The 23,978-nt window shown below is 38.1% G+C and overlaps 1 protein-coding gene across 1 annotated transcript; it reads left to right on the top strand.

Moving 5' to 3' along the window:
* Window positions 1–7,365: 7,365 nt before the first annotated feature.
* Window positions 7,366–23,671, top strand: LOC111153086 (serine protease 55-like). Its single transcript, XM_022511885.1, has 5 exons — window positions 7,366–7,383; window positions 20,732–20,823; window positions 21,788–22,053; window positions 23,055–23,197; window positions 23,375–23,671. The coding sequence occupies exons 1-5, from the start codon at window positions 7,366–7,368 to the stop codon at window positions 23,669–23,671; spliced, it is 816 nt and encodes a 271-aa protein (XP_022367593.1).
* The last annotated feature ends 307 nt before the right edge of the window (window positions 23,672–23,978 follow it).

Here is a 23,978-nt window from a genome sequence, read left to right as displayed (position 1 = left end):
TGTGTTTCCAGGCCTGGGAGTGGCAGGAAAAAGGAGGCCTTCAGGGAACCACAGAAGAGCCCATGAAAACATCACCCTTATAAGTCAGCAGGAAATTCCTCCTAGGCCCAGAGGTCAGGAAGCTGATGTTTGGGCCAGCTCACCTTTATCTGCACCCTCTTCCCAACTTCAATCCCTGCCAGGAGTGAAAGAGCAGCTCAAAGTGGAGGAAGATGAGCAGAACAGAGGTGAGAAAAGGCCCTTGTCCCTAAATGGACCCAGACCAGGAGAGGGAGATTTAACAGTCAGATTTCAGCCTCTGGAGTGTGACTAAGGTTTAGATATTCTAACGTCTACATGGAAACTGGATTTGGGACTCAAGTTCCTGTAGGATTATTATCTCTGAACAATCAAAAGGTATACTTGGAGTTTTGTTTGTTTGTTTGTTTGTTTGTTTGTTTTTAATCTGGGCAGGACAAATCATCCCTCCTGAATGGAGTTTAAAAAAATGGTGAGGGACACAATAAAGCTGTTGTTTTGATCGCAATCCATGCATTGCACTGGTTCAAACATAGTAGTTGTATTACCCATTGCATTCTTTAGTGCCTTTACAGTTGGGAAGGGTCTGGCTGGAACTTCATGATTTCTCCATTTACAGCAGTCTGCTGAACAGCGACAGTGGGGAATGTACTCATCCATACAAGCATGGGCAAGTCACCTAGCTCAGGTAGACAAATGTCTGGTAGGACTGCCATGCTCCACCCACCGCTACCCCCCCCACCCCCAGCTCTCACAATCGATGCGGCCAACTGATCATAACTCCTTTCTGCTGAGCCAAGGATTGGCCACAATATGGCCATTTAGGCAGCTGTTACCAGACGATCAGACAAAACCCATTGTTATTGTTGGACTATAACCTTACGGTTGCAAAAGCCTTACCAATAACATAAACAGTTGATTAATACATATTTTGTATGCTACATATATTATACACTGTATTCTTACAATGAAGTAAGCTAGAGAAAAGAAAATGTTACTAAGAAAATCATAAGAAAGAGAAAATATATTTACAGTACTGTGCTGTATTAACATCACAAGTTTACATGATCTGTTTATAGGATGAATTGTCTGTCAGTATCTACATCAACCGTCCTATATGATACAAAACATGGCAGATATTATACATATTAATAAGAATAAACATAAAAAATGAAAAGAGAAAGTGAAAAAGAAAGTCATGTTTTTTATAGGTATACTGATCTATGCATTGGAGCAGCAATATGGTTGCTCTGTGGTAACCTAGTGTAATTGATATGATTGCTTCACAGTAGCCTCACTTATACACTAATGAGTGAATTGTTGTAAAAATGTTATGGCATGCAGTATTACAATCATATTCATAATATAGTATTAGTAACAATGTTACAGTTTTTTAAAAACCACTTAACCTGTGATAATAGGCTAATATGCAGTTTCTCCAATTATGAGGAATTTATTTATTGTTTCGGGCTTGATGGCTTTCATGGCCTTTCTTACAACAATGATGGCATCTTCAATGGTGTCATCTTCCCAGACTTTCATGATGTTTTCTCTATTGGGGTTCCCTTCCATTACATTGGCAAAGCTTTACAGACTATCATGTATAATGACCTTAAAAGTCTTTACGATCCCCTGATCTAGAGGCTGAATTAGAGACATTGTGTTTGGGGGCAAGTAGACCACTTCAGTACCTTTGTATTGAACTCATGGGGCTCTGCATGGCCAGGAGAATTTCCAATTTTCAAATGGCATTTCTTTAAAAGGCAGCCCCTTACCAGCAAGTATCTCCTGGCTCCAGGAACAAGGCATCAATGGAACCAATCCAGAAAAGGGTTCTTGTTGTCTAGGCCTTCTTGTTGTACAACCAAAAGACTGGTAGCTGATGTTTATCTTTCCTCCTTCAAGACTCAGGGGATAGTAGCTTTATAGATAAGGGCACTCCTCATTATAAACTCAGCATTGGCATAAAACAGTAGAGCTAGCCTGTCCCTCCCTGTCTTAAATATTGGTGTTCACTCTTCCTCCTTACTAATAAATGTCCTTTGTGGCTTTTTTTCTTCCCCAAATAGGGCACTTTCATCTGCATGAAAAAAAAAATCTGGTCAGGTAGGTATCTTTTCTCATCAGTAATTTTGTTTTTAAAGATTTTACTAATTATTTGACAGAGAGAGATAGCAACAACAGGGAACACCTGCAGGGAGAGTGGGAGAGAGAGAAGCAGGCTTCTTACAGAACAGGGAGCCTGATGTGGGGCTCAATCCCAGGACCCTGGGATCATGACCTGAGCTGAAGGCAGATGTTTAACAACTGAGCCACCCAGGTGGGTGATTTTCTTAATGGCATCTAGGAACTCAGCTGCTGCCTCTTGGTCAGCAAAAGCTGGTTCTCCTGTTATCCTGACATGTTTTAAGCCAAACCTCTTTCTAAAATCATCAAACCATCCTTTGTTGGCATTAAATTCTCCAGTTTTAGATCCTTTACCTTCCTTTTGCGCTAAGTTATTATGACTTTGCTTTTTCTCAAGTCATAGTAGAGTCTAGAGGTATGCCTTTTTTATAGAAATCCTGCACCCATATAAAAGCCACATTTTCAATATGATATAAAAAGGCATTTTGCAAAAAGTACAAGGTTTTTTGTACCTGCTGGCATAGCCACAGTGATGACTTCATGGATTTCCTTTTCTTTTTTTTTTTTACGATGGTCCTATGCTAGATTGATTTATCTTGAAATGGTGGGCAACCACTGCTACAGACTTCAGGTTATAGCACATATGAGGGAATTAAACTTTTTCTTGTAATGTCAGGAATTTTTTCTGCTTCTTGGGAGCACTTTCAGCATCACTGGTAGCACTTTGTATGGGTCCATAGTGTTACTCTAGGTTTACAGTATTGCACTAAACACAATGAAAAATACACAAGAACCATGAGAGATCACTTTTTTTTTTTTTAAAGATTTTTTTTTTTTTATTTGACAGACAGAGATCACAAGTAGGCAGAGAGGCAGGCAGAGAGAGAGAGGTGGAGGCAGGCTCCCTGCGGAGCAGAGAGCCCGATGCAGGGCTCGATCCCAGAGAGATCACTTTTTAAATGCAATACGCAATTTACTGCAAAGACCAGCTGTTTACATGGAAATGATTGACATCACAGCATTTTAAGTAGATATTCCCAATACTGGAGTTCACTGCAATAGCAACAGAAGATGGCTATGAAATCATTACAGTAATATAGTATGCACTACTATATGTAATATAGTAATATATTATAGTATATTACTACAGTAATAAACTATATAGTATATATACTGTATATCTATTTATATGTTATATATATAAAACTATTAAAATCAAATATAAAATATAAATATATAAATATTATTAATTTTATAAATTAATTTATTACTTAAATTATTTATTTTAATCATTATCTATTTAATATTTAAATAAATTAATATTTTTAAATATTTTAATATTAATATTTCAATATATTTAAAATATTTAATATTATTTTATATTAAATTGTTAAATTTATTAAATTTATTAAATTAAAAATATTAAATCAATATCTAATATTATTTAATATTTATTTGATTCATTTAATATTAAATTAGTATTTAATATTAATATTTTAAATTTTAATATTTAATATTTAAATCAATTAGATTGATATTTTACATTAATTTATTTATTTGATTATTGATTTATTGATTAAATTATTTATTACATCAATTTATGAATTAAATATTAAATATTAATATATCAAAATTAAAATATAAATATATTTTATATATTATATATTTTATATATGCTACAGTAATATAGTATAGTATATTATTGTATAGTAATACAGTAATATAGTATGCACTACTACTATTAGTTTTTTACAGTTATGATTTAATATTGCATCTTTCCATTTGCTTATATTTCTCCTGACCATGAATGATTCCATGTACAGTCTGTAAATTCTATGTGTGTGCATAAGTTTTGACAAATCTTAACTTTTTGTAAAAGATTTGTGAGTATTTTATGGCAGTAAATGATATAATAGTCTAGTATATACATATATTTTATGTGTTGATGACACACCAAACTTTTTTCTTCTAAAGATTCACTTATTTTGGAGAGAGAGAGCAGGCGCTCATGCACACATGTGCATATATGTGGGGAGGGGCAGAGGGAGAGACTCTCCAAGCAGACCCCACGCCAAGAACAGAACCCAACACAGGGCTTGATCTCGTGACCCCATGAGATCACTACCTGAGCCAAACCAAGAGGGGACGCCTAACCAACTGAGCCACATTTAAATGCCGATGAGAAAGATGTGAAAGAGAAAAAGAGCATGAGGACTAGGGAAGGAACAAATAATTGATAGTATCAGATTCCCAAGGCTGTGGGAGGATTGAGAGGTTCAGAGGACACATGGAGGGATTATCTTTAATCAGGAGGCATTGCTCCTCTTTGGGACATTTTAGTAGCATTCTATACACCAACACCGTCTTCTAATTTTTCTACAGTACTTCTGGTAATTTCCAGCTTCTTATTCCAGCTCTGCTTCCTATATAGCACCATAAATGTTGTCAGTTCTTCTGGGCTCACCCCTAGGCCTTCTTTGCTTCTCTCTCCAAACCTCAGTGAACAATCTCATCCACTCCATGACTTCAATAGGCTGATAACTTTCTAATTTATACCCCACCCCAAAATTTCAGATCTGTACTTGGATCTAAATGCTCATCTTATAGAGCTCATCAATCACATTATTTTTATATTCAACCTCTTTGGATATCTCTCAGTTACATCTGTTTCTTGGTAACTCCACTATTACGGGCTGAATGGTGTCCCTCTTAAAATTCTTATGTGGACATCCCAGCCCCCTGTACCTCAGGATGTAATCATATTTGCAAATAAGATCTTTGAAGAGATGCTTAAGTTAAAATAAGGCCCTTATCCAATATAACTGTTGTTCTTATAAAAAGAGGAAGATGGTTACCAGAAGGGAGGTATGCAGGGAGATGGGTGAAATAAGGACGAAGATTAAGGAGTACACTTGTGATGAGCACTGGGTGATATATGAAATTGTTGAGTCACTATGTTGTACACCTAAAACTAATATAACATATTATATTATGTTATATGTTATTATGTTATAATGTGTTAACTACACTGAAACTAAAATTAAATTAAATAATTTAATTTAATTTAATTTAATTTTAAAAAACAGAGGAAGAGACACCAGGGGTCCATGTGCAGAGAGAAGACCTTGTGAAGAGGCAATGAGAGGGTGGCCATCCACACACCAACCAGAGAGAGCTGGAACAGATCCTTCCATTATGTCCCTCAGAAGGATGCCAACCCTGTTGACACCTCAATCTTGGACGTACCAGCCTGCAGAACTGAGAAATCTCTGTTGTTTAAACTAACCACTGTGTGGTACATTTTTATGATAGCCTTAGCAAACTAATGCAGAAACCCTCTTTACTACTCTAGGCCATCTTCATCTTTCATTTACACTTCTAGAGCCACTTCCTAAATTATATTCTCTTTTTTGGTTAATCCTCTCTACAATAATCTCTGTGTAACACTCAGAGTAATCTTTTCATGCATATGTGACTATGTGACCCACTCTCATTCCACCATTCTCCCCACTAACCTCACAATAAAATTCAATCTTCTAAAAAGTCATAGCAGACTTTGAGATTAAAAATATGAAAACTCACCCAAAGACCCATAGCTTTTTGATGCCAAAGCATATGATAGAGTACATTGTTCCTCAAGAGGCTCAGAGTCAAAAGTGGGAAGGGAGTGTGCAAACATAAGTTTGCCTAACATGGTGTTCCTTTATTCCCCACTATGGAGGGAATATAGGGAAGGATTAGGCACACAGACTCATTAAGTCAGGCTGCCCTGAATCCCCTGTTTCCTCCGTAACCCTGGGCTTACTGTGATGTCACCCAAGACTAGCTCTGCCATGCATTTGTGATGGCCCCAACTGAAGCAGCTGCAGCTAGCCCTTTATCAGCTTTGGTTAAATGCATAGGTTGGGCAAATCTGGACTGGGATGAAAAGAAGATGCTCCAGCTTCTAATTCCACTGCTTATGGTGCTCAAGGGACATGCCCTGGAAGAGCCAGGTCTGTGCCAGGCTAACCCAGGGCAGAGGATGGAAAGAGGCCTACAACCTCTTACCTGGTTCCTGGAGACTTGATTCAGAGTCCTGAGGGGATGATGTGTTAGAGAAAATGGCTCAGGAAATGAGGAGATTACAACTGATTAATCAAAGTAGATGTTTTGGTTTAGTGAACATACCATTTAAAATGATCCCCAGGGTCTGGACCAAGAGTTCTGGAAATACAGGGGATTGGAGCAAGAGTTTAGCAATTGCCTCTGCTTCTCCAGTCTTAAGTCTCCACTGACTTTATAAAAAGTCTTTATAAAAAGTCTCTACTCCCTTCTTTATAAATGTATTAAGGATCTTTCTAGGCCCAACACTCTGGGACAAGTAACAGAGTTGTGGTGGAATAAAGGCCTCATTACTTTAGACCACCTGTATGAGATTATGTAACCTCATAAAGTGGGAAAAGTTATAGGACTATTATAGGAGCAAATGAATTAATGCAGCATTTTCAAGTATGTTCAATAGAATTCCTGTTTTGTTAGAAAAGTCCTCATGGTTAAATAAGATTTTAAAAATGTTCTATTTCATACTTTTTCTGTAGAGTCACAGTGAATATTCACATATTAAAGGTTTTGAGAAATCTCAATGTGAAGAAAATAGTTTAATTTTATTTAATATGATATTTCTTAAATATATCTGGCCACAAGACCACCCTTTACCCCCTTATTTGTAGCATTTTTTTTAGTTGTAACATTTTCCATTTATCCTTTATCCTTTCCATTTATTCATTAGCCAGAATTACCAATTCCTATAACTTTCTCATTTTTCCTATTTGAATGGGTGTTGTTAATTGGTTTGTAGGACCTCTTTTTAATTTTAATGACATTAACCCTTTGTCTCTTATGTGTGCTGCAAAATCTTTTCTCTTAATTTTTTTAACACTCTTAAAAGTCTATTTTGGACAAAATGTAAAAATTTTAAATTTATGTAAAAAATTCATCAGTATTTTTATTTGATGTACTAGAAGGACCTTTTCATCCCAGGTTATAAACCCAATCAGACCTGTAGCAGCATAATGAGTTCTGAAGTTAGACTGACAGCAATTAATTACATTTCCTTCATATACTTGCTATATAATCTCGGAATAAGTTAGTAAATATCTCTGTATTTGTTTTCTTATCTGTAAAATGGCAATATTACAGTTTTTGTGAAGATTACATATGCCTAAATCTCTGAGAACAATGCCAGACACTTTGCAGGTACTGAAAATTTGTTAGCTCTCATTATTCCAGAATTTAAATGATTTTATATCTTAAATTAACATTTTTCCCATCCCAGGTTGATAAAGATGTTTCCCTATGTTATTTTCTAGAAGTTTTATTTTTCATCTTTTACATTTAGATATGCAATTTGGTTTCAAATTTTATGTACAATACAAGGTAGAGTTCAAGACTAATTTTTTTTTTTTAAAGAAAGTAATCTACAAAGGAACCCTCATTTGGCTATCTTCAGATATCCCAGCAGAAAATCTACAGGCCAGGAGATTGGAACGACATGTTCAAAGTGTTGAAAGATAAAACTCGCCAGCCAAGAATACTTTATCCAGCCAGGTATCCTTCAGATATGAAAGATAAATAAAGCCTTTTCCAGATAAACAAGAGCTCAAGGAATTCACCACCACTTGATCTGCCTTGCAAGAAATGCTGAAAGGAGTTCTTCAGGTTGAAATGAAAAAAAAAATCCTTATTAGTGACATAAAAGCAAATGAAAGTACACACTACTCTAGCAAAGGTGAAAAATAAACAGAATTAAGAAACTGGAACTCTATATTAAAATGCTGGGTTAATCAATTACATTATAAAGGTTAAAGGAAAGGAACATTAAAATAACTATAGCTACTATAATTTTTCAATGAAATTTTCAATGAAGGTAAATTCATTGACCTTTCAATGAAAGGTAAATTGTCTATGGACTCTGAAAAACAATCTGAGGGGTTTGAAGCGGTGGGGGGTGGGAGGTTGGGGGAACCAGGTGGTGGGTATTATAGAGGGCACGGATTGCATGGAGCACTGGGTGTGGTGCAAAAACAAGGAATACTGTTATGCTGAAAAAAAAAAAAGAAAGGTAAACTGTGACATGAAAAATATAAAAGCAAAGGAGTAAAAGGGTGGAAGTTTATAGGCAAATGAAGATTAGGTGCTATCTGCATAAAAAGGACTAATTTATATATGAGATGTTTTATGTAAGCCACATGGTAACCACAAACTAAAAACCTAGAGAAGAGCCACAAAACATAAAAGGGGAGAGTAAATCACCATGGAAAACCACCACTTTATAAAAGAAGACAGAAACAGAGGGGAAAAGAAACAATGGAGATACAAAACAACCAGAAGACAAATAATATGATGACAGTAGTATGCCTTAACATACCAATATTCACTCTAAATATAAATGAATCAAATTTACCAATAGAAAGACACAGAATATTCTGGGTGGATTAAAACGAAAACAAAAACAAACAAAAAAAACAAGAACCAACTACATGCTGCCTACAGGAAACTCATTTTAGCTCTGAAGACACACCTAGGCTCAATGTAGAGGGATAGAAAAAGATACTTCATGCATGTGGAAAACAAAAGAAAAATGAAGGTGGCCATACTTACATCAGATAAAGTAGACATTATGCTAAAATAGACAGCAAGAGATGCAGAAGATCATTATATTCTGATTAAAAAGTCAATATATCAAGAAGATATAACCATAGTAAATATATGTGTACCCAACATTGCAGCAGTGGAATATATTAAACAAATACTAATGGATTTGAAGACAGAAATAGATAAAAATATAATAATAGTAGTAGTATATCTCACTAACTCATTGTCAACAATGGGTAGGACATCCAGAAAAAAATCAAAAGAAAATATTGGAATTGAATCATAATCCAGAACAAATGAACTTAATAAACATGTATAGACCATTCTAACAAATAGCAAGCAGGAAAATATTCTTCTGGAGTGCACAGGTAACATTCTTGAGGATAGATTGTATGATATGGCACAAACGAAAAAAATCTTAGAAGTTTGAAGAGCATTGAAATCATAACTATCTTTTCTGACAACAATGGAATGAAGTTAGAAATGAAGAAGGGAAACGCTGAAAAATCTATAAGTATGAGGAACCTAAACAACAGACTTCTGAACAATCAATGGGTCAAAGAAGAAATCAAAAGAGACATTTGACAGGGTGGCTTAGTTGGTTAAGAGAATGCCTTCAGCTCAGGTCGTGATCCTGAAGTCCAGGATCAAGTCCCCCATTGGGCTCCCTGCTCATAAGGGAGTGTGTGTCGCCCTCTGATCCTTCCCCCTTTCATCCTCTCTCTCTCTCTCTCTCCCTCTCTCATTCAAATAGATAAATAAAATCTTTAAAAAGAGAGAGAAAGAGAGAGACATTTTACAAATATCTCAAAACAAATGAAAATGGAAATGCAGTGTATCAAAAATTATGTGATGGGGCACCTGGGTGGCTCAGTGGGTTAAGCTTCTGCCTCCAGCTCAGGTCATGATCTCAGGGTCCTGGGATCAAGCCCCACTTCGGGCTCTCTGATCAGTGGGTGCCTTGCCCCCCGCCCCCCGTCTGCCTCTCTTCCTCCTTGTGATTTCTCTCTCTGTGTCTGTCAAATAAATAAAATTTAAAAAAAATTATGTGATGGGCAAAAGTAATTGAGAGGAAAGTTTATAGTGATAAATGGATATATTAAGAAATTAGAATGATCTCAAATAAACAACCTATATTTATACTTCAGGGAACTTGATAAAGAAGAACAAATCAAGCCCATAGTTAGCAGAAGGAAAGAAATAATAAAGATCAGAGTGAAGATAAGTGAAATAGAAATCAGAAAAACAATACAAAGTGTCAACAAAACTAAAAGTCAGTTTTTTTTTAAAGGATTTATTTACTTATTTGAGAGATACAGCAAGAGAGGGAATACAAGCAGGGGGCATGAGAGAGGGAGAAGCAGGCTTCCCACCAAGAGCCCAATGTGGGGCTCGATCACAGGACCCCAGGATCATGACCTGAGCTGAAGGCAGATATCCAAAGACTTAGCCACCCAGGCACCCCTAAAAGTCAGTTTTTTAAAAAAGGAAAAACAAAATTTACAAACCTTTAGCTAGACTAAGAAAAAAAAAAGAAAGAAGACTCAAATAATAAAATTAGAAATGAAAAAAGACATGACAACTTATACTACAAAAATACATAGGCTCATAAAAATTATATGGCAACAGATTAGATAACCTAGAAAATTGGACATATTCCTAGGACATAAAACTTACCAAACTGAATCATGAAGAAACAGAAAATCTGAGAAAACAAATAATGAGTAAGAAGATTGAATCAGGAGAGGAGGGCAAGATGGTGGAGGATTAGAGGATCTTATTTCAACCGGTCCCCTGAATTGAGCTGGATACCTACCAGAACACACTGAACACCCACAAAATTAGCCTGAGATGTAAGAAGATATATCTGGATCTATACCAACAGAATATCTCTGGCAGCTGGTTTTGAGGTGTGAAGTGTGGAGCCATGATTCTGCTGGCAGATATTGGAAGATAAACAGAAGGGGATGGGAGCCTCTGGGATCCTGCACCACCAGAGCACAAAAGCCTCCTGTGCTGGGGACCAGGCACAGACTTGCAGACCAGTAGCAGCAAGGGAAGGACTTTAGGGCAGCCCCCAGACTGGAATCCTGAGCTGTGGGGGCGCATATGCAAACTGAGGGTGGCTGGCAGTTTTAGAAGCACAAAGGGCAGAGACATGCCTGGACCTGAAGTGAGGGCTGGGAGTGCTGCTGTGGGGAGCACAACACAGGATGCTGTGGTTTTCAGGAGGAGAGACAAAAATGGAGACAATGTGGCCTGGAGGGTTCTCTGGTGGAAAACAGACTGGGATCTCTCTGTTCTGAGACAGAAGTTTGGATACGGGTCACTCCTGTTCTGACTCTCAGAAGGGATGCAGAAAGCTGTCAGGGAAAGATGCCAGAGAACAAAAGCCCCCCCAAAGCCAGTTTTAACTGAGCCCATCCCCCTCACAGGGGGGACTCTGCTCAAACAGGGTTACCTGAGTAACATTGTGGCAGGCCCCTCCCCCAGAAGACAGGTTGGAAGAACAAGAGGCAGACAACCCTACATTCCCTATAAAACAAGTGTATGTCGCTTGGGTTGTGGTCAATAATTTGGACTCTGTACATTCCCTCAACCATCCTTCAATAGAATGACTAAGAAGAGGAACCCCCAACACAGGAAAAACTAAGAGACTGTGACCTCTGCCACAGAATTAATGGATATAGATATAAGGAAGATGTCAGAAATAGATTTCAGTATAACAGTTATGCAGATAATAGCTAGGTTGGAGAAAACCATTAATGACAACATAGATTCTCTAAGGGCAAAAGTGAGAGTTGATCTGGTAGAACATAAAAATACTACCAATGAGAACAAATCTAATCTAGATACTCTAACAGCTAGGGTAAATAAGGCAGAAGAATGAATTAATGATCTAGAAGACAAAGTGATAGAAAAGAAGGATCTGGAGGAGGCCTGGAACAAACAGCTTAGAATCCATGAAAACAGAACAAGAGAAATAAATGATGCCATGAAATGTTCCAATGTCAGAATTACTGGGATCCCTGAGAGGGTGTAGAGAGAGAGGGAGGACTAGAAGATATATTTGAGCAAATCCTAGCTGAGAACTTCCCTAATCTGGGGAATAAAACAAACATTCATGTCCTAGAGGCAGATAGAGCACCTCCCAAAATCAAGGAGAATAAATCAACACCCAGGCATGTACTAGTAAAACTTGTGAATCTCAAAACCAAAGAAACCATCTTAAGGGTAGCTGAGGGGAAGACATTCCTTATGTACAAAGGAAGGAACATCAGAACAACATCAGACCTGTCCACAGAGACCTGGCAAGCCAGAAAGGGCTGGCAAGACATATTCAGGGTACTCAATGAGAAGAACATATAGCTAAGAATACTTTATCTGGCAAGGCTGTCATTTAGAATAGTTGGAGAGAGAAAGAGCTTCCAAGATGGGCAAATCTGAAAGAATACGTGACCACTAAAGTTGGCCCTGCAAGAAACATTAAGGGGGTTCTGTAAAAGGAGAAAGACCCCAAAAGTGATACAGAACAGAACTTTACAGAGAAAATCTATAGAAACAAGGACATCACAGGCAACATGATGACAATAAAATTTTATCTTTCAATAATCATTCTCAATGTGAATGGCCTAAACGCTCCCATAAAATGGCACAGGGTTGCATATTGGATAAAAAGACAGGACCCATCCATATGCTATCTACAAGAGACTCATTTGAACCTAAAGATACATCCAGACTGAAAGTGAAGGGGTGGAGAACAATCTTTCATACCAATGGACTGCAAAAGAAATCTCGGGTACCAATTCTCTTATCAGACAAATTAGACTTTAAGCTAAAGACTGTAGTCAGATATACAGTAGGACAGTATATCATTCTTAAAGGTCTATCCAACAAGAAGATCTAACAATTGTAAATATCTATGCCCCCAACATGGGAGCAGCCAACTACATAAGTGAACTATTAACCAAAATAAAGAGACGTATTGATAAGAATGTGTTAATTGTAGGAGACCTTACCACTCCATTCTAAACAACAAACAGATAATTTTGGCAAAAAATCAACAAAGAAACAAGAGCTTTGAATGACACATTGGACCAGATGGACCTCAATACATATACAGAACATTCCATCTTAAAACAACAAAATACTCATTCTTCTCGAGCACACATGAAACTTTCTCCAAAATACAACACATACTGGGTCACAAATCAGGTCTCAGCTGATACCAAAGACTGAGATTATTCCCAGCATATTCTCAGATCACATTGCTTTGAACTTGGAACTCAATCACAAGAAAAAGAAATTCAAACACTTGGAACCTAAAGACCATCCTGCTTAAGAATGCTTGGGTCAACCAGGAAATGAAAGAAGAAATTAAACAATTCATGGAAACCAATGAGAACAAAAACACATCCGTCCAAAACCCATGGGATACAGCAAAGGTGGTCCTAAGGGGAAAATACATAGCCATCCAAGCCTTATTCAAAAAAATGGAAAAATCCTGAATATACAAATTGTCTTTAGACACTAAAGATCTGGAGAATCAACAACAAATTAAGCCTAACCCATGCACAAGAAGGGAAATAATTAAGATTAAAGCACATATCAATGAATTAGAAACCAGAAATACAGTAGAACATATCAACGAAACTAGAAGCTGGTTCTTTGAAAGAATTAATAAAATCAATAAACCACTGGCCAGACTTACCCAAAAGGAAAGAGAAAGGACCCAAATTAATAAAATTATGAATGAAAGGGGAGAGATCACCTCTGACAACACTAAGGAAATAGAAACCATAATCAGAAACTATTATCACTACTGTTATATGCAATAAGTTAAGAAACCTAGAAGAAATACATGAATTCCTGAAAACCTATAAACTTCCAAGACTGAAACAGGAAGAAACTGACAACCTGAACAGACCAATATCCAGTAAGGAGATTGAAGCACTGATCAAAAACCTCAAAAAAGAGTCCAGGACCAGATGGATTGCATGGGGAATTCTACCAAACATTCAAAGAAGAAATAATACCTATTTTCCTGAAGCGGTTTCAAAAAAAGAGAAACAGAAAGAAAACTTCCAGGCTCTTCCTATGAGGCCAGCATTACCTTGATCCCCAATCCAGGCAAAGACCCCATCAAAAAGGAAAATTTCAGACCACTATCCCTGATCAACATGGATGCCAAAATTCTCAACAAGATCCTAGCTACTAGGATCCAACAGTATATTAAAAGGATTATCCACTACAACCAGGTGGGAATTTTCCCTGGGAATAAAGGGTGGTTTGACATTCACAAATCAATCAATGTGACAGAACACATTAATATGAGTGAGAAGGACCGCATGGTCCTCTCAGTTGGTGCAGAAAAAGCATTTAACAAAATACAGCATCCTTTCCTGATTAAAACCCATCAGAGTATTGGTATAGAAGGAGCATTCCTCAATTTCATAAAATCCATCTATGAAAAACTCACAGTGAATATTATTCTTAATGGGGAAATGCTGAGAGCCTTTCCCTTAAGATCAGGAACACGACAAGGATGTCTACTCTCACCACTATTGTTCAACATAGTACTAGAAATCTTAGCAACAACAATCAGATAACAAAAAGAAATAAATGTATTCGAATTGGCAAAGAAGAAGACAAACTCTCTCTCTTCACAGATGACATGATACTTTGTGTGGAAAACTCAAAAGACTCCACTCCCAAATTACTAGAACTCACACAGCAATTCAGTAATGTGGCAGAATATAAAATCAATGCACTGAAATCAGTTTCTTTCTTATAGACTAACAATGAAACTGTAGAAAGAGAAATTAGAGCATCAATTCCATTTACAATAGCACCAAAAACCATAAGATACCTTGGAATAAACCTATGAAAGAGGTAAAAGATCTATACTCTTGGAACTACAGAACACTCATGAAAGAAATCAAAGATACAAAAAGATGGAAAAACATACCATGCTCATGGACTGGAAGAATAAACATTGTTAAAAATGTCTATGCTACCCAGAGCAATCTATACTTTCAATGCCATCCCGATCAAAATACCAATGGCATTTTTCAAAGTGCTGGAACAAACAATCCTAAAATTTGTATGGAACCAGGAAGGACCCCAAATCACCAAGGAAATGTTAAAAAAGAAAAACAAAGCTGGAGGCATCACGTTGCCCAATTTCAAGCTATATTACAAAGTTGTAATCACCAAGACAATATGGTACTGGCACAAAAACAGACATGTAGACCAATGGAAAAGAATAGAGAGTCCAGATATGGACCCTCAACTCTATGGTCAACTAGTCTTAGATGAAGCAGGAAAGAATGTCCAGTGGAAAATAGACAGTCTCTTCAATAAATGGTGCTGCAAAAATTAGACAGCTATATACAGAAGAATGAAATTCAACCATACTCTTACACCATACACAAAGATAAACTCAAAATGGGTGAAAGACCTCAATGCAAGACAGGAATACATCAAAATCCTAGAGAAGAACATAGGCAGGAACCTCTTCACCATCAGCCACAGCAACTTCTTCATGACACATCTCCAAAGGCAAGGGAAACAAAAGCAAAAATGAACTTTTGGGACTTCATCAAAATAAAAAGTTTCTGCACAGCAAAGGAGACCATTAATAAAACAAAGAGGCAACCCACGGAATGGGAGAAGGTATTCGCAAATGACACTACAAAGGGCTGATATTCAAGATCTATAAAGAACTTCTCAAACTCAACACCCAAAGAACAAATAATCAAGTCAAAAAATGGGCAGAAGATATGAACAGACACTTCTCCAAAGAAGACATACAAATGACTAACAGACACATGAAAGAATGTCCATTGTCATTAGCCATCAGGAAAATTCAAATCAAAATCACATTGAGTCACCACCTTACACAAGTCAGAATGGCAAAAATAGACAAGGCAAGAGACAACAAATGTTGGAGGCTGTGGAGAAGGGGAACCCTCCTACACTATTGGTGGTAATGCAAGTTAGTGTAGCCACTTTGGAAAACAGTGTGGAGGTTCTTTAAAAAATTAAAAATAGAGCTACCCTATGACCCAGCAATTGCACTATTGGATATTTACCCCAAAGATACAGGTGTAGTGAAAAGAAGGGCGATATGCATCCCAATGTTCATAGCAGCAATGTCCACAATAGCCAAACTGCAGAAAGAGTATAGATGCCCTTCAACAGACAAATATATAAAGAAGATGTGGTCCATATACACAAGGGAGTATTACTCAGCCATCAGAAAGGATGAATATCCAGCTTTTGCATTAACATGGATGGGACTGGAGGAGATTATGCTAAGTGAAGTAAGTCAAGCAGAGAGAGTCAATTGTCATATGCTTTCACCTATTTGTCAAACATAAGGAATGCATGGAGGACATTAGGAGAAGGAAGGGAAAAACGAAGGTGGGGGGGAATCAGAGGGGGAGAAGAACCATGAGAGACTATGGACTCTGAGAAACAAACTGAGGGTTTTAGAGGGGAGGAGTGTGGGGGGATGGGTTAGCCTGGTGATGAGTATTAAAGAGGGCATGTATTACATGGAGCACTGGGTGTTATATGCAAACAATGAATCAGGGAACCCTACATCAAAAACTAATGATATACTATATAGTGACTAACATAAAAAAAAAAGTTTGAATCAGTAATCAAAAGCTAACCAACTTAGAGAAGGACAAGACCTGACAGTTCCAATGGTTCATTCTACCAAACATTTAAAGAAGAATTAATGCCAATCCTTTCAAACTCTTCCAAAAAATAGAAGAGGAAGGAACATTCCCAAACATTTCACAAGACCAGCATATTATAACACCAGAGCCAGATAAGGATGTAATAAAAGAAAAAAACCCCTACAGACCAATATTCCTGATGAATATAATTATACAAATTCTTAACAAAATATTAGCAAACAAAATTCAATAGCACATTAAAAGGATCATAAACCATGACTGAGTGATATTTATCCCTAGGATTAAAGAATGGTTCACAAATCAATACATGTGGCACACCACATTAACTGAATGAAAGATAAAAATCACATGATCATTTCAATAGATGCAGAAATAACATTTGACAAAATGCATTAGCTTTCCATGATAAAAATGCTCAACATATTGGGTATAGAAGGAACATACTTCAACATAATAAAAGCCATATATGACAAACCCACAGCCAATACTATACTCAATGGGGAAAAATTGAACGTTTTTTTCCTCTAAGGCCAGGAACAAGACAAAAGTGCCCATTCTCATTTACTCAGCAAAGCACTGGAAGTCCTAGCCAGAGCAATCAGTCAAGAAAATAAAATAAAAGGCATCCAAATGAAAAAGGAAAATTGTTTTGGATACAGATGATGTAATTTTTTATATAGAAAATATATTTACAACACTAAAAATCTAATCAATGAACTCAGCAAAGTTGCAGGATACAAGATCAACATACAGAAATCAGTTGTATTTAGGTAGACTAACAACATTATATCTGAGAATGAAATAAATAATCCCATTCACAATAGAATCAAAAAATAGGAATAAAGTTAACCAAAAAGATGAAAGATCTCTACAGTGAAAACTATAACTTTGGTAAAAAAAAAAAAATTGAAGAAAACACAAACAAATGGAAAAATATCCCACGTTTATGGATCAGAATTAATACTGTTAAAGTGTTGATACTACCCAAAACCATCTATGGCATCAATGCAATCTCTATCAAAATTCCAACATCTTTCTCAGGAATAGAAAGAAAAAACTTAAAATTTGTATGGAATCATCACAGACCCTGAATGGCCAAAGTAATTCTCAGGAAGAACAAACTGGAGGCATCACACAAAGCTTCAGGGAATAAACTCAGACAGAAAGACCAATGGAAACAAAGTGACAGCCCAGAAATAAACCCTCACGTACGGGGTCAACTAGTATTTGACAGGGACTCAAGAATACTCAATGGGGAAAAAAGTCTCTTCAATAAATGGTTCTGGAAAACAGGTTAGTCACATTAATTAAATGGGACCCTTACACCACACATCAAAGTTAACTTGAAATGGATTAGAGTCTTAAACATAAAAACTAAAACCATAAAACTCCTAGAAGAAAACAAAGGGAAAAAATTCCTTGACATTGTTACTGGCAATAATTTTTTGGTTGTGATACCAAAAACATAAGCAATAAAAGGAAAAATTAGTAAGAGGAAATATATCAAACCAAAAAGTTCTGCACAGCAGAAGAAAAAGTCAACAAACTAAAAGGCAACATATTGAATGGGAGAAAGTATTTGCAAATCATATATCTGATAAAGGCTTAATATCCAAATTATATAAAGAATTCATACAATTTTAACTTTCTTTTGATTAAAAAATAGAGGAACTGAATTTGGGAACTTCTTTCCCAAAGAAGACATACAAATGATCAACAGATAGGTGAAACATGAACAGATACACTGACATCAGTAATCTTCAGGAAAATTCAAATCAAAACCACAATGAGATATCACCTCGCAACTGCTAAAGTAGCTTTTATCAAAAAAACAAGAGTTACCAAAAATTGGGAAGGATGTAGAGAAAAGGGAACTCTTATGCACTGTTAGTGGGAATGTAAGTTGGTGCAACTATTTTGGAAAACAGAATGGGGTTTTCTTAAAAAAATTGAGAATAGAATTGCTATATGATCTTGCAATCCCATTTCTGGGTATATATCCAAAGGAAAGGAAAACAGGATCTCAAAGAGTTGTCTGTATTTCCACATTCATTTCAGCATTATTCACAACAGCCAAGATACGGAAACAACCTAAGTGTCTGTCAATGGATGAATGGATAAAGATGTGATATATATGTGACTATTATTCAGTCATAGGAAAGAAGGAATTCCTGCCATTTACAATAACATGACTGGACTCTGAGGGCATGATGTTGAGTGAAATAAATCAAGACAGAGAAGGACAAAGACTGTATGTTCTCACTTATATTCGGAATCTGAAAAAAACAAAGTTATAGAAACAGAGAGTGGAATGGTGGTTATCAAGGGCCAGGGGTATAAGAAATAGGAAGAGGTTGGTCAAAGGATCCAAATTTTCAGTTAGAAGATGAATAAATTCTGGGAACCTAGTGTATAATATGGTGATTATGATTAATAGTAACATAGTATATACTTGAAAGTTGCTAAGAGAGTAGATCTTACATGTTCTCACTACAAAAAAATGGTAACGGGATGTGGTGGAGTTGTTAGTTAATGCTATGGTGATAATCATTTTGCAATATACAAGTGTATCAAATCCACATGTTGTCCATATTAAAGTTTCACACTGTTCTATGTCAGTTATATCTTAATCTGGAAAACAAAATTATCCTCAGCAGAAGACACTAGATACTAGATACTGCAGAAGGAAGAGACTTTTTTCCTGGTTCTTGTCTGGCATGCTTCTGTTTGTTTCTCCTTGTTCCTACAGTATGATTGTTGCAGGGGGAGAGGACATCCAGAAGTGCTTGGCTCCAGCCATAGGTCATAAGCTTGAGCCTTGTCCCCTGTCTAGTGACCTCCTGATATGTAAATGGCTCCAAAATGGCTTCTAACTTTTTACACATCCATTTGTTTTCTTTTTCTTTTTAAGATTTTATTTATTTATTTATTTAGTTTTTGAAAGAGAGAGGAGAGAGAGAGCATGTGTAGGGGGAAGAGGCAGAGGGAGAAGCAGACTTTCCACGGAGCAGGGAGCCCTCGATGTGAGGCTCAATCCCAGGACCCCAGGACCATGACCTGGGCAAAAGGCAGTTGTTTAACTGACTGAGCCACCCAGGTGCCCCATCCATTTATTTTCAATAAAGCCCAACTTAGCAGTTTTTAGATGTTGAGAGCCTGCCTGTTTTGCATACCCAGTGAAACTGCACCCAATATGTGCTAGTCATAGATAAGATAAAGCCTGTTGATTATCAACACCCACACCATTATTTGCCCTTAATTGCTCTTTGACTCAGAGACTCCCATATCTGCTGCTGAGCAACATTACCTAGATGTTAAGCACCTTCTCTGATCTCTTCCCCTGGGAGTTCCCTTGTCCCCCTCCCCTTCTGGATGGTGGCCCTTGGAGTTTCTAGATGGTCTCCTGCTGTTAAAGGGCTTCTAGGACAAACAGACCAACTTAAATGAAGCTTGTGTGTGCTACTGCCACCTTGTGGTCATATCTTTTTCTTTGACAGGTCCTCCAAATCCTTCCAGTCTCCTTAAACCTTCTCACTGCAGCTGTCCCGACACAGACATGGACATCCCAGGCCTTGTGCCCTTTGGCTAATGAGCAGGCTCTTGATACCTAAGCTCCCTCCTGCTCACCTCTACCTACTTACCAGGAGGGGTGTTATAGCTTCAATCTAGCTGTACTTTAAAGGGATGTCTCCTGCTTGTGTAGCAATAGAACTAGCAACCTTCTGTTTTCCCTTGGGCTGCAAACTCACATTATCCAGTGATTTCTGAACCCGAAACTTAGGGAGAGGCTCCTCTGTCACGTTCAGTCTTTTCACTCTACCCTAGACTTATGGTATTCTCGGAGTCCTCTTGACCGTTTGTAGTTCTTCCTCTGTTATAATTTGATCCTTGATATTGACTTTCCCTATTCAAATTCTACATGGTTGCTGTCTCTTGAATGGATCCTACATATCTTTGGCCCTTTTGCATTGCCACCCCAAACCCTTTATAGCTTCTGATGGATCTCTTCCCTGACATCTCCAGGTCTCACAGTGGTTTTGAATATAAGGGATCGACATTAAAGGAGGAGTGTTTTGCTGGTGTTTTCTGAGACTCTGCCTCTCTGTGCCCTTCTGTGCCTGCTCATTTATTTCACTCAGCTTCATTACCAGTCTAAACTTGGAAGATGGTGAGAATACCTGATAAGAAGGATTTCTCCATGCTCCTCATGTACAAATGGCTCTTTTGTTTCTCTTTCAAAGTTCATTGTGGCCACCGACCTGCCTTTTCAAATTCATCATTGTTATCATTTCGTGAACTGTTTGAAGTCCAGGAAGGTGAGTTCCCATGGCAAGTGAGTATCCAGATCTCACGGAAACACCTCTGTGGAGGCTCAATCATACATCGGTGGTGGGTTTTGACAGCTGCCCATTGCTTCCCAAGAACCCTGTAAGTTTCTGAAGCATTGTCTTAATTTGCATCAAATTTCCTCAACATTTTTAAAAAGATTTTGTCTATTTATTTGGCAGAGAGAGAGATCACAAGTAGGCAGAGAGGCAGGTAGGGGCGGTGGGGGGAGTGGGGAAAAGCAGGCTGAGCAGAGAGCCTGATGCGGGGCTCAATTCCAGGACCCTGAGATCATGACCTGAGCTGAAGGCAGAGGCTTAACCCACTGAGCCACCCAGGGGCCCCTTTCCTCAACATTTTGTCTGGGCTGCATAGCTTAATGGATTAGTCACAAGGGTTATGAACCCATGGACTCTATACCCAGTTTGTTCCCATTGGCTTTGTATCAAAAAGTCTCTTTTCTATACCTACTTTCTCCTTTTAAGTGAACCACATCCTAAGGTTGGCTGCTAGTTGTGACTATGCACCCAGTATTGGAAAATCAGTACAAGTTTTTCCTTCTCCTGCCTGCCATATGTGCAGACAATGCACTATGTTTGTTCATTGTACACATACTCATTAAACACCTACCATGGGCTGTTCCAAGTGCTGGTGATATAGCAATCAACAAGACAGTCAAAATCCCTATTGTCAAGGAATTCACATTCTATTTTCTTGAATGGATTCATTCGTCTTTCTCTGGGTCGGGGAAATCTTCCTGGGTTGATGATTCGCTAGCTTAGACATTTGCTTGAGCCTGGACTCCTGATTCCTGCCACTCTGATCTTTAGCCAGTCTCTAGGGCACTACACGTCCACTTCTTCAGATTTCTCAGTATCACTTGTGAACTCTGCTGTTTACAAATGCGTCTATAAATGTGAAATGTAGTGTAACTGTTACTATAGCTTGGAGTTATTATTTTCATTTTTTAGGTTAAAAATGGCATTGGGAAATATTACCGTGGTCATGGGAACCAAAAGATTCAGTGATGTCCACTTGGAGAGAAAGCAAGTGCAGAAGATAATTATTCACAAAGATTATAAACCATCCCACCTTGACAGTGATCTCTCCTTGCTTCTGCTTGCCACACCAGTACAATTCACTAACTTCAAAATGCCCATCTGTCTGCAGAAGAAGGAAAGGATCTGGGACCGGTGTTGGATGGCAGAGTGGGTGACAGCTTATGAGCATGGTATGTGTCTTCCCTTCAAAATCCATAGAAAGTTCACATTTATGTTTCCCTGGGCTAGACAGCATGATGCTTTGGAAGACTCAGGTCTAAATTTTGGTCTCACGACTCTAGCTTTGTGATCTTGAGCTAGTTCTTCCACCTTCATCACCCTCACCTTTTCTCACCTGTAGAATGACAGCAATGTCTCCCTCAAATCGGTTATGTGGATTAAATTAAACGCAATTATATTGTAAAGTCTCTAGTGAAAGCCTGGAATATAGAAGAATCTCAAAATATGAGAGTGATAATTTTGGGGGGGGGCAGAAACACTGGGCACTAGAAAGCCAATTTGGATTCTTCCTTCATGGGTTGTTTTATAATGTACATCTCTCCATCTGTTTATCATTTGATGAAAGTCAGTGATCAAAATAACTGAACCAGTGATTCTTCAACCAAGCTTTGTCATCAATGACTCTACTTTTTCCCCAGGGCTCAAGGCTGGCCAGACAGTGAGAACCTCTGGGAGGGTGGGAATGGGATGGGGAAGCTAGAAGGTCCTCTAGAATTACAGTTTTTTCCTTTCCACAAATTGGCAGTAATAGGCAGGTCATTTTCCTGGTTTCTCCACTGACCTAGCAGAGACACTGGACAACACTGACTCAGAAGCTGTGTTGTTCTGAACCTCAGCACAGGGACCAACCATGCCTGTGGAGAGATAGTAGAGCCATGGAGAAAGTTTATTCTAAGTTTACCTGGCAAGTACTGGTGCTGTGGGTTTAGTAGGCTGCTTCCAGAAGGAATGAGTTTCCCAAAGAGAATACATACAAGCAGAAATGAAAGAACCACTTATTGGAGATCTTGAGGAGGAGATTGAGTGGGGCATTACATTAGGTCACCTCTAAGGCCTTTCTACCCTGTGAGTCTATGGTTTGCGAAGTGTTTGCATCATTCTGTGGCTTCCACCCTGATCAACCACTTTCAGTGGTTGATGCAGCACTCATTCTCACACTAGCTTCCTCATTTCCCAGACCTAAAGGACAACTTAAACGTGTACCTGCAGAAGCTGAGAGTGATGCAGATTAGCTGGAGAGAATGCAGCAAGAGAGTAGACCAGCTCTCTAGGAACATGGTTTGTGCTTGGAAGGAACCAGGCACCAAAGGCGATTGCCAGGTACTCAGCCCTTGCCTCAGCCCCATCTTCCACATCCCACCACTTTCTAGGTTCTCAGGATAGTACCCTGGAGAGAGGCCCCTAGTCCATGCCACTAGGGCCCCCTCATCCTGCCCTTTTTTTAGAGCTACTGTTGATTCCTTGCAGACTGTACCTTCTTCATTCTCTCATTCTCAGGGAGACAGTGGGGCACCTATGGTCTGTACTACTCATGGAACCCAGAGGCTCTTCCAAGTGGGTGTCTTCAGTTGGGGTACAAGATCTGGCTTCAGGGGGAGGCCCGGTATGTTTGTGTCTGTCGCTCAATTTATTCAATGGATCCAGGAGGAGACAGAAAAGGAGGGAAAAGCCTATACCATCTCAGGAGCCTGGAGAAGCTCCCTGCTTCATGTTCCAATATACCCATTATTGTTGGGCGTGGGTTCTCAAATGTTGTTTGCCACCATGTTTACTGGTGATAAATCAAATCACTAAGCTTTAGACCCATCTTTACTTCTTCTCCTCCTCCTCTTTTCCCCTCCCATTTTTACAAAAATATCTATGAAACATTGATATGAGTTTAGCTTCTCTGCTAAACCCTGGAAGTTAGACATTTAGTCTCCCAAATATTGCATATTGCAAATCTAATGAAGCAAGACCAGATACAGCACTAAAAAGAGGTACAAGCAGTACATTGGGGATCTCAGAGGAATAAAGATGACCTCCAAAAAGGTCAAAGAAGGCTTCAGGATAGTGTTGGAAATCAAACCTTGAGAAGTCACTTCATGTTTTTGGACCTTGA

The sequence above is a fragment of the Enhydra lutris genome, unplaced genomic scaffold, assembly GCF_002288905.1.
Source record: "Enhydra lutris kenyoni isolate GAN:26980312 unplaced genomic scaffold, ASM228890v2 scaffoldscaffold3, whole genome shotgun sequence".
NCBI classification, from domain to species: Eukaryota; Metazoa; Chordata; class Mammalia; order Carnivora; family Mustelidae; genus Enhydra; species Enhydra lutris.
Note: the sequence above shows the minus strand (reverse complement) of the source record. Positions and strands in the feature narration are given on the sequence as shown.

Bases quoted from the DNA above. Each gene is read 5' to 3' on its own strand.
- LOC111153086 (XM_022511885.1), top strand. The intron at 22,054-23,054 runs GTCTTCCCTTCA...CTCATTTCCCAG, and splicing joins AGCTTATGAGCATGGTATGT to ACCTAAAGGACAACTTAAAC. The intron at 23,198-23,374 runs GTACTCAGCCCT...TCTCATTCTCAG, and splicing joins GCACCAAAGGCGATTGCCAG to GGAGACAGTGGGGCACCTAT.